The sequence below is a fragment of the Hyperolius riggenbachi genome, chromosome 5 (assembly GCF_040937935.1).
Source record: "Hyperolius riggenbachi isolate aHypRig1 chromosome 5, aHypRig1.pri, whole genome shotgun sequence".
In the NCBI taxonomy this organism is placed as follows: domain Eukaryota; kingdom Metazoa; phylum Chordata; class Amphibia; order Anura; family Hyperoliidae; genus Hyperolius; species Hyperolius riggenbachi.
The window spans coordinates 154,950,649-154,968,487 of NC_090650.1; the positions used below are offsets into that span (position 1 = coordinate 154,950,649).

The 17,839-nt window shown below is 49.0% G+C and overlaps 1 protein-coding gene across 1 annotated transcript in view; it reads left to right on the forward strand.

Moving 5' to 3' along the window:
• The first annotated feature begins 1,993 nt into the window (after window positions 1–1,993).
• LOC137519334 (uncharacterized) overlaps window positions 1,994–17,839 on the forward strand; it is a 78,958-nt gene continuing 63,112 nt past the window's right edge. Inside the window, exon 1 of the mRNA XM_068238288.1 lies at window positions 1,994–2,122. Within this exon, the coding sequence (XP_068094389.1) occupies window positions 1,994–2,122 (129 nt within the window). The remainder of the gene's footprint in view (window positions 2,123–17,839) is intronic.

Sequence of the window (17,839 nt, forward strand, 5' to 3'; positions counted from 1 at the left end):
CAACCCACTCACCTACATCCTCACTACTGCTAAGTTAGATGCTACAGGACACAGATGGCTAGCTGCACTGGCTGAGTTCCGCTTCAGCTTGAAGTATCGACCAGGAGTGGGGAACAGAGATGCTGATGCCCTGTCCAGAAGGCCTCATAACACTGGAGCTTCGGAAAGAGACTGGACTCAGCTGACCCCAGAAGGGATACAAGCCTTGTGCCAGGGGGCAGAACATTGGGTCAGAGGAGTGACAGGGGCTGAAGTTGTTGGAGTCAGTACAAAAGGGGTCCCCAAACTCTACTGCAACCTGACCCAATTGAAGGATGGGAGCTTGCCCATCCTTAGAAAAAAGGATCTGAAGCAGGACCAGTCAGAAGATCCCCTCTGCCGACTGACCCTGGAGGCCCTAGAAAGCCAACGACCAGAGCTCCTGCAAACTGAATCTGTTGAGAAGGCCAAGATGGTTTACAGAGAATGGAATCGGCTACAGCTCCGAGACGGACTGGTCTACCGTAGAGCTCCTGTTGATGATCTGGAAGAAAAGTGGCAGTTATTCCTTCCTGAAAAAACACAGAGAGACAATACTAGTGGCCTTGCATGATGACCATGGTCATTTGGGAGCAGAGAGGACTCTCGGCCTAGTCAAAGATAGATTCTACTGGCCCTGTATGAGGGCTGAAATAGAAAGCTACTGCCACTCATGTCTGCGGTGTATACAACGAAAGACCTTGCCCACTAGATCTGCCCCAATGGGTCACCTACAGAGCCAAGGCCCCATGGAGTTGGTATGCATGGATTTCCTGTGCCTGGAACCAGATATGAGCGGACAAGGAAGTATCTTAGTGGTGACTGATCACTTTACCCGATACGCCCAAGCTTTCCCCACAAGGGACCAAAAAGCTTCCACAGTAGCCAAAGTCCTAGTAGAGAAGTTCTTTGTCCATTATGGTCTACCGCAGCAGCTTCATTCAGACCAAGGTCGAGACTTTGAGAGTAAACTCATCAAAGAGTTATTGCAAGTGGTGGGGGTGCAAAAGTCACGGACTACTCCTTACCACCCCCAGGGCGATCCGCAACCCGAGCGGTTCAATCGCACACTTTTGAATATGTTAGGGACACTTACCTCTGAAAAGAAGCAGCACTGGAGTAAATATGTCTCAGCAGTGGTCCATGCGTACAACAGCACAAAGCACGATACGACAGGATATTCACCTTACATGCTAATGTTTGGGAGAGAAGCTCGACTACCAGTAGATCTTGCCTTTGGCACCTCCACTGATGGGACTTCAGCTGCATCTCATAAAGGCTATGTTGACCGACTTCGGAGGAACCTGAAAACTGCCTATGAAAAGGCCCAAAGTGCTTCCAATATTCGGGAACAGCAAAACAAGAGGAGATATGATCTGAGGGTTCGGGTCCATGACTTACAACCGGGTGACCGGGTGTTATTGAGGAACCTGGGCCTTCATGGGAAGCAGAAGTTAGCTGACCGGTGGAGCTCACAGCCATACATTGTTTGTGCACGGTTGCCCGGCCTTCCAGTGTATCAGCTCCGTCCAGAGGGGAAGACAGGGCCCTTGAAGACTTGGCACCGCAATCACCTTCTACCACTGAATGAAACAGTGCGGGTGCCCCCTCCACGTGAACCATCCCTGCCTAAACGAACCCCAGTAACTCGGTCACAATTGCCTTCTACTGCAGAGGAAGAAGAGGATGACGAGGAAGAGGACCTGGAGATGGAATGGCTGTGGCGGTTTGACCCCATTGTTTCCACACCGCCTATAGAGGACACCTACTCTAGGCCATTAAGAGCTGATGCACAAGAATTCATACCACAGGCCCAGGTTGAGGAGGGGCCAGAACAGGTACCCACTGAGCTTGAAGAGGAAGGAGAGACCCAAACTATTGCTGAGGCCCCATCAATGCCACCTCGGGAGATTGTAACAGAATCCCCGCGAGAGAGGTTGTAACTGAATTCCCTGCCAGAGAACCCCTAGAGCCTATGGAGCAGAGAACCAAGCGACAAATCAAACCTCCCCTGAGGTTGACATATGACTCCAGAGGAAACAGTTCTGAAGAAGCCATCACCACCGTCTGCAGATCTACTGAGACACAAGTCCATCAGACCACTGTACCAGTGTGTGATACCTCCTGCCCTGTACCCGACACACCATGGTGGGAAGTCCCACTGCCCACAACTCAGGATAGCTTCAGTTACCTAGTTACATGTAGGTATTAAGTTAATTTGTAGTTAAAACTTTGTTCTTTGGGGACCAAAGACTTTCAGTGGGGGGAGAGTGTAACATCAGTGGATTGAGACTGCAATATTTATACCCACCACACGATGGAAACCTGACCCCTCTTTCAGAGCTAAAGGAAGTGGACAAAGGGGGGTGATGGGGGAAGGGCAAGAGAGAGAGGGAGAACAAAGGAAAAAAGGACAAAGGAGAGAGGCTGGAGAGACGTGTGGATCTCTCTGTCCCAGCCTCTGCGTAAGCGATCTTCTTGTGGTTCAGAGGAACGGACCAGGGCAGAAAGAGGAGTACAATCAGGCTCCAATTGATGCTTTGAAGCCAGGATAGCAAGGAGTTGGACGCGAAACAAGCCACCAGCGACCAGACAGGAGGAATCATCAAGCCACCAGCGACCAGACAGGAGGAATCATCTCACCCAGCCCAGAGGACAAGCCATTACTGAAGGTTTCTTGCTGCAGCGACTAGATGGGTGAGGGGCCTGTGGCCACAGTACTTTGCGTTTAATTGTGCCTTCGCCTGGCGAGCGAGAAGGGACCACTGCCCCTCTCAGCTCAGAGTCTTTTGGAGAGCTGGTCGTGCCATGTGGATTACAAATACCTTCTCTTGAAGGTCTGAGCGCTCCAACTGTAACTTGAATGGGCCCCACCGCTAGCAGACTTTATAGCAGTTTCACCACTGGCCAGTGGTTAGTCAGGGTTTGAAATGTTTTAGCTAAGTGCAGTAGCTAGTTGCACCTCCTCTGCTATTTGTGTGAATTGCATATAACTGTTTGCCTGTTTGATTGTTAAGAATTGTACAGCAGTTTTGTCTCTCTCTCACCCAGTGCATTAAGGGGCAGAGTCTCTTCACGGGTGGACAGGGGAACAAACTCTATTTATGACTGTTGCACTATTGAACTGCTATTTTTGCTTCACTAACCCATTGTCACTAAGCTGTTGCTTTTATCTGATGCCATTGTACCCCTATACCATTGTGAACCCTGTTTGCCCACACCCTTCTCACAGGGCATCTTGTCTGCCCCTAATAAAACCCCTTATAGTTATTGGTGTGTCGGAGTATTAGAGGGTCCTTTCACAGGACGGGTCATCACTGGGGACAGTAGGAGAACCCAACTCTTACAGCAGCTCCTGTGGGAGTCAGTGCTACACTTTGTATTGTAGATAGATTGTATTTTAGGCAGTTTAGGTTGTGTGATTAGGGACTAGGGAGGGAGAGTCTGTCACTGGTGCTGCTGCTGCAGGCCTGCAGCCAGCAGCTAGGCCCTGTGCCTGCCCTGCTCTGTGCTCTTGCTCTAGTCTCTAGTTACCTCACCTCACCTGTGCTCTCACCTGTCCTTACTGTACTACTTCTGTGTTAGATAGATATTGTACTATTTTATAGTTAGCAAGGCCCAGCTTTACTGCTATACCTGTCCTGCTGTATCTGCTCTCTGTAATCTAGTCACACCTGTTGTATTGTTTAGCTAGATTCTTCTATTGTTTAGTTAGTACTGTAGTAGTGTACTCTAGTCTGTGTATAGGTACCGTCCGTCACCGCGTTACCTAGGGTCTTTGTGTGCGCAGTCAGTGCACGTCTGCGCTGTCCGCACCCTCTCGTTAGTTCTACACCCATCCTATTGTTTATTACTTCTATTGTGTATTTGCTGACTTGTACTGTACTGTAGTCTGTGTATAGGGACACCGTCAGTCAGCTAGGGTCTTTGTGTGCGCAGTGCGCACTCTCTCGTTAGCGCTACACCGATCTCTGCTGTAGAGTACACCTGTCCGTCACCTCACACACCCACCACCACCAGTCCCACCCCATTAAAGTACCCCACTTGTCCCACCCGCCTTTACATACATACGTTTTTTTTTTCATTTGTATAATATTAAAAATATACAATGTCTGGCACTGGCAGCCGCGGTCTGGGCAGGGGCAGCAAGGGCATCGCCAAGAGAGGAGGTCGTGGGCGTGGCAGCTGCGCCACCACCACCATGCGCGTCTACACCAGTGGCTATTCCGCCGTTAGCCACTGGCCTTGGCCGCCCAACAGCTGGGAGTCACGCTGCAGAGACACAGCAGCAGCAGCAGCGTGTGGCCCAGATGTTCCTCCCACCGCCAGGTCGTAGCCGTCCTATTGAGGAGAAGGACGCAGACGCTGTGGTGGAACTGATGGTGGATGAGCAGGCCACCATTAGCTCTGGAACAGAGTCCTCCACAGCCGCCACCACTCCTGTTCGCAAGAGCAGCAGCAGCCGCCCAGCACTGCCTGGGGGAGAGGAGGAGGAGTGCAGTTCTCCAGCCCCAGCGGGCGACACCAGCACCCTGTCACTCAGCACCTTCTTATGGACCCCAAGCACAGAGAAGGTATGGAGTGCTGTTGCGGAAGAATTGGCAGAGGAAGGAATGCTCATGGGCACTTTGGGGGATGATGCTTTGGACAGTCAGACAGTGGTGACTGTCCATCCGCCCATGCATGCAGAAGGGGAGTTTGGGGGAGCCCAGCAGGACATGTTTGTGGAGGGGGAGGATGATGATAACAGGGAGCAGGACAAAGACTGGTTGCCAGGTCCTGGGAGTGGGGATGTCATCAGCTCTGAGGAGGAGGAGGAGGATGCGTCTGCGGGCCTTGCTAGAAGGATCAGCATCGCAGGCATGGGCAGGATCACAAGTGGGCGTGGTATGCAGGCCACACAGCGTGCTGATCAGGAGACGAGTTCTGCCAGTGCCACCACCAGCCGCACCAAGAACCCCCCCCTAACCACCACAGGGAGACCAGAGCAGCACCTTCCAGCCGAAGGGGCAACTTCACCTCCCCAATATGGAATTTTTTCACCCTTCCATATTTGGAGTGCAAGTATGCCACCTGCAACCAGTGCCGCAAGCAGCTCAGCAGAGGGAAGGAGCCCTCTGCGTTTGGCACCACCTCTCTGGTCAACCACCTTGCAGGGAAACACTTTCACGAGCATGAGGAGTTCGTGAAGTTGAAAGAAGCTGGCAGTGGCAGTGGCAGACCCGCCACCACTGCGAAGCCATCGGCAGCAGGAGTGCGTCAGCAACGCACTGCTCCTCCTCCCTCTGCAACTCCTGCCGCCGACACTGAGGCCTGTTCTGGCAGCCAGTCCTCAGTGGCCTCCTCTGCTCCCTCCACTGCTTCCCGTGCCAGCAAAAGACCTCGCCAGACCCTGCTCAGCGACACCTTCCAGGGGGTGGTCAGGGTTCTGCCTCCCAGCAGCCGTCGCGTGCGTCAGCTGAACGGCTTGCTGGCACGGGCCATGTGCTCCCAACTCCTGCCTTATTCCCTTGTGCAGGAGGGGAGCGACATGCATGCGCTCCTGATGTGTGCAGCCCCCGATTGGCCAATCCCCAGCCGACATTATTTTGCACGCACGGCCATCCCTGCACTTCACCTCTCTGTGATGGCCAATGTCGGGAGAGGGCTGGAGCACGCGGTGGGTCAACGGGTCCATGTCACCATGGACTCGTGGAGCAGCCGGTTTGGGAAAGGCCGCTATCTGTCCTTCACTGCGCATTGGGTCAGCTTGGTGGAAGGGGGTGAGGAGGGGGGAGCAGCATCGGCCGGCACTGCCAGAGCAGCACCAGCACCAACAACGCAGTGGGTTGTGCCACCATGCAGGGTCAGCGGAACAGCAGCAGGTTCCTCTGATCCGCTTCCATCCTCCGCCACACCAGCCCAAACCCCCCGCCTCAGCAGCAGCGTGAAGCCCCGCCACTGCCAAGCGCTGCTGGAATTGGTCAGCCTGGGGAAGACCAAACTGACGGCGAACCACGTCCTGGCCAAACTCTGAGAGCAGGAGAGGAATTGGCTGACCCCCAGAGGCCTCAGAGTCGGAGAGGTGGTGTCCGACAATGGGGCAAACCTGGTCGCTGCCATCAGCAGGGGAGACCTGACCCACATCCCCTGCCTGGCGCACGTCCTGAACCTGGTAGTCCAAAAGTTCCTGCGGACCTACCAGGGGATGGACCGACTCCTTGAGGCAGCAAGGAAGGTTGTGCGTCACTTCCGGCACTCACCTGCAGCCGTGGCGAGCCTGGAAGAGATGGAGAAGGAGCTGCACCTGCCACAGCACCGGCTCATGCTCGATGTTCCAACTTGCTGGAACTCCACTCTGGCGATGTTGGAGCGTCTGGTTGAACAGAGGCAGGCTGTCAGCCAGTACGTTGCACGAGCAACAGTTGCCTCCCTCACTGCAACTTGGCGTGCCGCCACCAACCTCCCGTCCATCATCTCCACGGAGGACTGGGGGCACATGCAGCAGGTGTGCTCAGTCCTGGCACCCTTCCTGCAGGCCACCAACATGGTGAGCAGGGACCATGCAATGGTGTGCGAGTGGGTCCCCTTGGTGTGTGTGCTGGACATGGCCCTGTATGCACTGGTGGAAGAGGGAGCGGCAGCCTTGGACCAGCAGGAGCTGCAGGCAGCTTCACAGGCCACCTCTGAGGAGGAGGGCTCAGAGTTGGTGGAGGTCCCTGACCTTGCTGCTGATGAGGGGGAGCAGCAGAGCGCAGCTGAGCTGGTGCGGGGGTGGAGAGAGGATGAGGTGGAGGAGGCAGAGGAGGACAGCAATGTCGGCTCTGGGGCTGCCGATGATGTGCCAACAGACGTGGCCAGACTGTTCCCAATGGCAGCGCACATGCTGAGGTGCCTGCACAAGGACCCAAGGGTGATCCAGATGAAGCAGAGGGAGGACATCTGGATCTGCATGATGCTGGACCCACGTCTGAAGGGGGAGCTCAGCCAGCTCCTGCCTGCAGGAGGAGACCGTGCGCAACAAATGAGGGATTTGCAGCTGTCCCTTGTTGAGCGCTTGCAGGAAGCCTTCCCTGAGCCATCCACCCCCACTTTCCAGCCAGCACAGAGGCAGCAGCAGGTGCCTGCATCCACCAGCAGCAAGCGCTCGCGCACCACAGACCTGCTGTCTCTGACCCAAGAGCTCTACATGAGTGTAGAGCTGCCAAGGACTAGATAGAAGGTGCCTGCAGCAGCATCCTTCTCCAGTCACAGGCAGCGCTTGACCCGCATGGTGGCTGACTATATGGGGTCCTTCAGCGGGCTTGACAGCGTGGCCCCTGTGGATCCCATGGAGTATTGCGCAGTACGCCCTGGAAGTGCTCTCCTGCCCTCCTTCCAGCGTACTGTCAGAGCGTTGCTTCAGTGCAGCCGGTGGAGTCGTCACTGAGAAGCCATCTCGTCTGTCTCACAAGTCTGTGGACAGCCAGACGTTTCTCAAAATGAACCAGGCTTGGGTGGAAGGCGAATCCATGGCCCCTGTTGTCGGCGAGAGGGGTACATGAAGTGACGACTGCCACACACACATACACCTGCTGCTGCTGCTGTTATATTTCATCCTGCTGTCTGTGTCTCCACTGCCAGGGAACACATTACAAGGTGCTGCTGCCCAAGCACCACCAGCTATTACGCTCAAAAATAGCTGCATTAATTTGAAAAAAAAAAATTGTAATTATTTTAGAGGTGTCCGGGTTGAAAACTGTGCTGTCCCAATTGTGTATTGGACACAATGTGGGCTTCATGACCGCTGTCTGGAACCTCATGCTTTGTATTTACAGCCCTGGAACCACCGCTAGGACCCAGGGCCTACTATGTCTCGCTGCCTGCCCTCCTGCCTGCTGCCAAATGCCAGTCTGCCACACACACTTATCCTCCTCACACTGCCTGCTGTTATATTTCCTCCTGCTGTCTGTGTTTCCTCTCCGCTGCCAGGGAACACATTACAAGGTGCTGCTGCCCAAGCGCCACCAGCTATTACGCTCAAAAATAGCTGCATTAATTTGAAAAAAAAAAATTGTAATTATTTTAGAGGTGTCCGGGTTGAAAACTGTGCTGTCCCAATTGTGTATTGGACATAATGTGGGCTTCACGACCGCTGTCTGGAACCTCATGCTGTGTATTTACGGCCCTGGGACCACCGCTAGGACCCAGGGCCTACTATGTCTCGCTGCCTGCCCTCCTGCCTGCTGCCAAATGCCAGTCTGCCACACACACTTATCCTCCTCACGCTGCCTGCTGTTATATTTCCTCCTGCTGTCTGTGTGTTTCCACTGCCAGGGAACACATTACAAGGTGCTGCTGCCCAAGCGCCACCAGCTATTACGCTCAAAAATAGCTGCATTAATTTGAAAAAAAAAATTGTAATTATTTTAGAGGTGTCCGGGTTGAAAACTGTGCTGTCCCAATTGTGTATTGGACACAATGTGGGCTTCACGACCGCTGTCTGGAACCTCATGCTTTGTATTTACAGCCCTGGAACCACCGCTAGGACCCAGGGCCTACTATGTCTCGCTGCCTGCCCTCCTGCCTGCTGCTAAATGCCAGTCTGCCACACACAATTATCCTCCTCACGCTGCCTGCTGTTATATTTCCTCCTGCTGTCTGTGTCTCCTCTCCGCTGCCAGGGAACACATTACAAGGTGCTGCTGCCCAAGCGCCACCAGCTATTACGCTCAAAAATAGCTGCATTAATTTGAAAAAAAAAAATTGTAATTATTTTAGAGGTGTCCGGGTTGAAAACTGTGCTGTCCCAATTGTGTATTGGACACAATGTGGGCTTCACGACCGCTGTCTGGAACCTCATGCTGTGTATTTACGGCCCTGGAACCACCGCTAGGACCCAGGGCCTACTATGTCTCGCTGCCTGCCCTCCTGCCTGCTGCCAAATGCCAGTCTGCCACACACACTTATCCTCCTCACGCTGCCTGCTGTTATATTTCCTCCTGCTGTCTGTGTCTCCTCTCCGCTGCCAGGGAACACATTACAAGGTGCTGCTGCCCAAGCGCCACCAGCTATTACGCTCAAATAGGTGCATTAATTTTAAAAAAAAAATTTGTAATTATTTTAGAGGTGTCCGGGTTGAAAACTGTGCTGTCCCAATTGTGTATTGGACACAATGTGGGCTTCACGACCGCTGTCTGGAACCTCATGCTGTTCATTTACGGCCCTGGGACCACCGCTAGGACCCAGGGCCTACTATGTCTCGCTGCCTGCCCTCCTGCCTGCTGCCAAATGCCAGTCTGCCACACACACTTATCCTCCTCACGCTGCCTTCTGTTATATTTCCTCCTGCTGTCTGTGTCTCCTCTCCGCTGCCAGGGAACACATTACAAGGTGCTGCTGCCCAAGCGCCACCAGCTATTATGCTCAAAAATAGCTGCATTAATTTTAAAAAAAAAATTGTAATTATTTTAGAGGTGTCCGGGTTGAAAACTGTGCTGTCCCAATTGTGTATTGGACACAATGTGGGCTTCACGACCGCTGTCTGGAACCTCATGCTGTTCATTTACGGCCCTGGGACCACCGCTAGGACACAGGGCCTACTATGTCTCGCTGCCTGCCCTCCTGCCTGCTGCCAAATGCCAGTCTGCCACACACACTTATCCTCCTCACGCTGCCTGCTGTTATATTTCCTCCTGCTGTCTGTGTGTTTCCACTGCCAGGGAACACATTACAAGGTGCTGCTGCCCAAGCGCCACCAGCTATTACGCTCAAAAATAGCTGCATTAATTTGAAAAAAAAAATTTGTAATTATTTTAGAGGTGTCTGGGTTGAAAACTGTGCTGTCCCAATTGTGTATTGGACACAATGTGGGCTTCACGACCGCTGTCTGGAACCTCATGCTTTTCATTTACGGCCCTGGGACCACCGCTAGGACCCAGGGCCTACTATGTCTCGCTGCCTGCCCTCCTGCCTGCTGCCAAATGCCAGTCTGCCACACACACTTATCCTCCTCACGCTGCCTGCTGTTATATTTCCTCCTGCTGTCTGTGTCTCCTCTCCGCTGCCAGGGAACACATTACAAGGTGCTGCTGCCCAAGCGCCACCAGCTATTATGCTCAAAAATAGCTGCATTAATTTGAAAAAAAAATTGTAATTATTTTAGAGGTGTCCGGGTTGAAAACTGTGCTGTCCCAATTGTGTATTGGACACAATGTGGGCTTCACGACCGCTGTCTGGAACCTCATGCTGTTCATTTACGGCCCTGGGACCACCGCTAGGACACAGGGCCTACTATGTCTCGCTGCCTGCCCTCCTGCCTGCTGCCAAATGCCAGTCTGCCACACACACTTATCCTCCTCACGCTGCCTGCTGTTATATTTCCTCCTGCTGTCTGTGTGTTTCCACTGCCAGGGAACACATTACAAGGTGCTGCTGCCCAAGCGCCACCAGCTATTACGCTCAAAAATAGCTGCATTAATTTGAAAAAAAAAATTGTAATTATTTTAGAGAGTCTGCCACACACACTTATCCTCCTCACGCTGCCTGCTGTTATATTTCCTCCTGCTGTCTGTGTCTCCTCTCCGCTGCCAGGGAACACATTACAAGGTGCTGCTGCACAAGCGCCACCAGCTATTACGCTCAACAATAGCTGCAATAATTAAAAAAAAAAATTGTAATTATTTTAGAGGTGTCCAGGTTGACAACTGTGCTGTCCCAATTGTGTATTGGACACAATGTGGGCTTCACGACCGCTGTCTAGAACCTCATGATGTTCATTTATGGCCCTGGTACCACCGCTAGGTACCAGGGCCTATTATGTCAGTCACATCACACTGCCTGACACACATTACTCCTCCTCCTGTAGCTGCATTGAGCTTCTGCTGTCTGTGTGCTGCTACCACTGCCAGGGAGAACAGAAGAAGAACTATTTTTACTGCCACCTGCCCACCCACTCTCCTACCGAGTACCGACCGACTATTACCACACACTACAAATAGCTGCAAGCCTGCAACTACTACTTCCTCCTCCTGCTGATGTCTGTGTTTTACCACCACCAGGGTACACAGAAAAAGGCGCTGTGGCTTGCAATGTGCCACTACCTACCTATTATGCCATCAACACAAATATAACTATGGTGTTATTACTATAAAATATTTCCACAAATGAAGTAAAATAAAATATTACAAAAGAAAGGAAAACCAAGACACATAATATAATGATAGAGAAGAAGAGGAAGAAGAAGATGAAGAAGAAGAAGATGAAGAAGAAGAAGATATAGTAGAAGAAGATATAGAAGAAGATGAAGAAGATATAGAAGAAGAAGAAGATATAGAAGAAGAAGATATAGAAGATGAAGAAGATATAGAAGAAGATGAAGAAGAAGAAGATATAGAAGAAGATGAAGAAGATATAGAAGAAGAAGATATAGAAGAAGAAGAAGATATAGAAGAAGATATAGAAGAAGAAGATATAGAAGAAGATGAAGAAGATATAGAAGAAGAAGATACAGAAGAAGAAAAAGAAGAAGATGAAGAAGAAGAAGATATAGAAGAAGAAGATACAGAAGAAGAAAAAGAAGAAGATGAAGAAGAAGAAGATATAGAAGAAGAAGAAGATATAGAAGAAGAAGAAGAAGAAGATATAGAAGAAGAAGAAGATATAGAAGAAGACTATATAGAAAAAGAAGATATAGAAGAAGAAGATATAGAAGAAGAAGAAGAAGATATAGAAGAAGAAGAAAATATAGAAGAAGAAGATATAGAAGAAGAAGAAGAAGATATAGAAGAAGAAGAAGATATAGAAGAAGAAGAAGATATAGAAGAAGAAGATATAGAAGAAGAAGATGAAGAAGAAAAAGAAGAAGATATAGAAGAAGAAGAAGAAGATATAGAAGAAGAAGAAGAAGAAGATATAGAAGAAGAAGATATAGAAGAAGAAGATGAAGACGACGTAAATGAAGACTTCCAACAACCATTTTGGACACACCTTCTCATGCAAACACTTTTCATGAAGTTAATTTACTTTTTTTGAGACCTTTTTTATAACTACAACATCACCACATAATCACTTGATGTTTTTCTTCATAAAAAAGGTGGTTTCATGCATCATTGACCTCCTATACAAGTTTTACAAGCTATTTAAGGCCAGCTCGAATATTTTACTCGAATACAGACTCGGATAGTGACGTCGGATATCCGAGGTCGAATCGGATATTCGATTACATCGGATATCCGACTTCGAGTGAATTCGGATAGTTTACTATCCGAATTCGACCAAACTCGAATAGGATAATGAGGTATCCGAGCAACACTGCTGAACAGTCCATATTGCAGGGCAGAACCAGGGAAGCACCTGCTGGACAGCATAATGATTCTGTGAGCTGAGTTTCATTGGAAAGAATTGAACAATTCATGGTACAGGGCGAATTCACAGGAATATTTTCTGAACAAGGCAATGATTCTGTGATTTTAGGTTCACATGATAGATGCTCAGAACCATTCGTGGAACTAGAGCAAGGTACAGAAACAGGAGGATCAGAACACAGGGCTTGTGAATCTGAACCATAGCTTTTCAACTGTGAGATTGGAAAATTCAGATACTGGGGTTCTAAGGCTACCAAGCATAATTGCTGAGACTCAGGAACTGATGTAGTGCATCTATTGGTGTCTGTTGGATCAGACAGGAATTGATCTTTATCAACACAGGTAAATTCTACAGAAGTGTTTGTTGAGGCAGGCAATAATTCTTTGATTTCTGTTTCACTGAACAAAGACTCATGAGTACTGGCTAGACTGGACTCAGAAGTCAGCAGGACCTCTGGATCCTCTGCTGAGAAATTTGTGCAGGGCAAGGTTAAGGAAGTATCAGTAGCTTCTGTCTTACTGGGAAGTAACACTGAGTTACCCATGGTACAGGGTGGAATTACAGGAACATTTACTGGACAAGGCAGGCATTCAGGAACTTCAATTTCACACAAAAGGAGCTCTGAATCACTCGTGGAATCAGCCAGAGGTGCTGAAGCAGGCGGGTCAGAACGCCAAATTTGCGAATCTGGAGTCAAGTTCAATTGTGAAACTGGAAAACTCAGAGACAGAGTTCTGAGGTCACCTGACTGTATTGCGGAGCCTCAGGAACTGAGGAAGTGGAACAATCTCCAACTGACAGTGTGCTTTCCCTGGTAGCAACTGATTGAGTCGCATAAAAATCATCCAAAATCATTTCCCACATATCGATCAATGGAGCCACAAAGTCATACCCACACTGTAACGATTGGTGTCAGCACGCAGAGAGAATCTGATTATTGGTGATCTGCAGTATTACCAAGAATGCAGATATATACCCGATTATTGATGATCTGCAGTATCACCGATAATCAGATATATTGCTAACCTCTGGACACCTATGGATATGTGAGTGTTTGGTGTAACAGTAATACTTTGAGTGATGTACCTGCTGAGCAGGCGATAGACAATATAGAGACACTGCTCTGAGAACACAGGAACCTTCCAGCAGCCTGAGGCTCTCCGAGGGGAGGAGTCAGGCTGGAGACGGGAAGGGCCTAGGAGTGAGTGACACCTATGATGGATGTCACTATCTGATCTGGAGACTATCTCTTAAAGGGGAGAGATAGCTCTCGAGGTCGGGCACGCCGGGTCGGCAACACACTGACAGATAAAGTACAAAGACAGAAGGCTGATTCGGTATCCAAGTCAAGCAGGGTCTGGCAACGGAATATCAGATATACGAGGTACCGAATCAGAAGACAGAAGAGTAGTCAGAAAAGCTATAAGTCATAACATATAATGCCTATTCTGGGTGTGAGGTCCTTGGTCTCAGCACCCCGGAACTAGTCTGAAGAATACACAGATGATAATACAGTTTCCCTAGACTGGGTGCAAGGTCCGTAGTCTCAGCACCCTGGAACTAGACTGAAGTATAACACAGATGATAACTCAGTTCCCTAAGCTGGGTGTGAGGTCCTTGGTCTCTACACCCTGGAACTAGCTTAAGGTATAACACAGAATACAATTCAAATAATCTAGCTAAGTGTGGATTCCCAGGTCCACCTGGTTCAAACACACTGAGGATCTGACTAGGTCTGAGTGCTTCCACGTAGTGATCGCAACGGCAGACAAGTTGCAAGTGACCAGCAGGAACTATATATGGAGTACTGCTCTCCAGCACCACCCCTAATTGCTCAACCAATAGTATCCTGCTCAGGAGTCAGCTGATCGGCATGGTCAGCTGACTCTTCCTGCATAGTATAAGAATTCTGCCTCTCAGCGCGCGCGCGCGTGTATTCCTAAGTCTATGTGCACTAACAGACTCAGCCACACCAGACACACGCTGCCGCGTGCAAACCGCCGCGCTGGACGCAGAACCAGCCGCCTTACTGTTGTTGCATGCGGCGGCTTTTCCGCGTTCTGCCCTGCTACCAAACACACGCTTCTGCAAACCGCCGCAGTGGACCCCGGAATCAGCCGCCTGCTCAGTAGCACATATGGCGGCTTTTCCACGATCTCTCACACACACACACCAGTTTTTATTAGATTATAGGCAGACTTAATGCATGCATTCAATAATGCTTCACTTTTAGCACTGAAGAAATGACAGAATGAACTTGAATCACTCTCCAATTCACAGACCAGCGCTTCAATCTCCCATTTCTCAAATGGAGGATCCCATGCACACTTAACGACAGCTGAACATTCAGGCTGAACACAGTTCACAGGTGTGGTTGTGGCAGGAACATGTATTGGGTTATTTAGCAGGCGATTGGCAGATTTCTTATTCCTAAGAATCTCCAAAACCTGTAACAAGTGTTGAACTGTAGTATATGCAAATTTCCCTTGCTGCACAAATAAGTTGATCTGTTCAATACTCTGTAATATGTCTTCATAATTATATTCAGACAATTCATTTAAACAAGAATCTTTATTCTCCCTGGCTAGCAACGAAAGTTCACTAGTAGTCTCATAAGTCCATTTGACTCCCATGAATGGTAACTGAATTTCATTATCTGCTAATGACAGAGTCTCATTACAGGTCTGATGCGCAGTCTCTATGGATAACGACTCTGCTGATTGTAGACGTCTTTTGGAACGTTTAAGCTTGGCTTTATACCTTGCTGCCTTAGGTGATTTATTCAAAGATGAAGGAAAGTTATCAGTACAACTATCTGCTTGCTGATTATTTTTGCAAGCAGTTAAAGGAACAGCTGATTGACAAGCTGCCAGGAGCTCATTAAAAGGAAAAGGCAAATTAGTTTTGTGCAGCCAGTTATAGATCACAAAAGCTAGAAATTCCAGCGGACGCTCTTTCAAGTTGGTATGATCCGGGACGTCATAAGCCCGCTGAAACAGTTTTCCCTTAAAAAAAGATATAAACTATCTGGGATGCCCAGGTACTGACAGGAGTAGCCTGGAATTCTGGATTAGCGAGAAACCTGGTACATTCAGAAAAAAACTCATTTTCTGTTTCAGAATTAAAGGGAAGGTTCAAGCAAAATAAAAAAATGAGTTTCACTTACCTGGGGCTTCTACCAGCCCCATGCAGCCATCCTGTGCCCTCGTAGTCAGTCACTGCTGCTCCAGTCCCCCGCTGGCAGCTTGCCGACCTCGGAGGTCAGCGGGCCGCATTGCGTACATTTTTACGCATTCCCGCTAGTGCAGGATCATTAACACATACAGTACATTTTTACACATTACTGGTTCAATGCGTACATTTTTACGCATTGAACCAGTAATGCGTAAAAATGTATGTGTTAATGTTGCTGCACTAGCGGGAATGCGTAAAAATGTACGCAATGCGGCCCGCCGACCTCCGAGGTCGGCAAGCTGCCAGCGGGGGACTGGAGCAGCAGTGACTGACTACGAAGGCACAGGATGGCTGCATGGGGCTGGTAGAATCCCCAGGTAAGTGAAACTCATTTTTTAATTTTGCTTGGACCTTCCCTTTAAGTTTCTCAAATCTCTTAAATGAACAGGAACCATAATAAACAGTGTCATATTTGCTGGATGTCTCCTTCACAATGGGGATCTGTAATGGGGCTATCATAATGTTACGCTTGGTGGTATATTCTCCACAGTCAGCACGTGGTGTATATCTTGATGTGAAGGAGGTACACACGCTAGCACAAGGAACCAGGATATCCCCAGTTTAGTGGAGGAGAGGACTGACTCCCGTAGGAGATATGGCGCACAGAGCAGGCGTATATCCGAGCAACCACAAACAATACTTAAATACAATGGATACGATATTCCTAGCGTATTACAATTACAGCTATCAATGAAGCTACAAATGACTGACTAACATATGTATATATCGGCGATGAACCGATATATAACATAAGCAAGGAACGCTAGCTAGGAACTGGAGCAATACAAGAAACAGGACTCAGAAGGATTCGCTACTTCTACGCAGAAGTGAGCGCAATCCACGCAAAGTAACAGGAACAGGACTAGGAAGGATTTGCTACTTCTATGCAGAAGTGAGCGCAATCCACGCAAGGTAACAGGAACAGGACTAGGAAGGATTTGCTACTTCTATGCAGAAGTGAGCGCAATCCACACAAAGTAACAGGAACAGGACTGAACTTACTAAGCACGGGTGATCACGACACGCGCAACCTACCAAAGCGTGCTAGAAACTGACTGACTGAACACAGGATATAAACAGTTCGAGTACGTATATAACAGCGACACTGATGTATTAACGTAACACGAATACAAGGAAAATAACAAACGCGCTAGTATGCGTATATATCGGTGATGAACCAATATATGATGCAAGACCAGCAAAGTAACCAATACTGATAAACAGGATCAGGACCAGAAGGACTCACTGACCCCTTTGCAGGAGTCAGTGCAGTCCACACGAGATCTAGGAGCGAGGGGGGCCCAGACAGAGTAACAGACTGATCTGAAACTATGATAGCCCATGGAGCACTGCAGGAAGCAGTCCTTTATACTGAGGTCATCCAATGGGAGCAGACATGCAGATTCCCACACAGGTGAATGGTAATTATTCAATCCTGAGCTGGCCAGAACTGCAGAGCCACTGCAGATGGAATCAGCAACTTGTTTGAGTGCAAATCAAACTATGCAAGCAAATGCATGTAATGACATCAGAACTGCTTGGGTCGCAATACCACTGCAGCCAGCAGTACACGCTGCAGAAGCGATTGTGACATTATACCAGTCAGTGCATACCTTTCACTGCATCTGTGTAACTGCACATTGTATTATTTTATTTATTTATTTATTGTATTTATAAAGCGCCAACATATTACGCAGCGCTGATATACCAGTCAGTGCATACCTTTCACTGGAATGGATGGCAGACTTGCCCTCCATAACAGATTCTCGGTATAAGATTTCAAGTGTATTCGTCTCATCTTTATACAGCAGTCAGTGCATACCTTTCACTGCATCTATGTGACTGCACATTATATCATCCCAGCAGTCAGTGTATACCTTTCACTGCATCTATGTGACTGCACATTGCATTATACCAGCAGTCAGAGTATACCTTTCACTGCATCTGTGTGACTGCACATTGTATTATACCAGAAGTCAGTGTATACCTTTCACTGTATCTGTGTGACTGCACATTGTATTAGTCAAGCCAGTGCATACCTTTCACTTCATCCCCCCCAATATGGTCAAAACAAAAGGCAGAGGCAGGCCACCTGGCAGGTCTGTTCGAGGTAGTGCTGACGTGATTTTGTGCAGCCCTGGACCAAAGTACAGTGTTCAGAAGGCACGTGTCATCAACTCCCAAAATTGTCAGGACATAGTTGACTATTTAACACAGAACACCTCATCTTCGTCAGCTTCCACACGGAACCGTGACATATCTT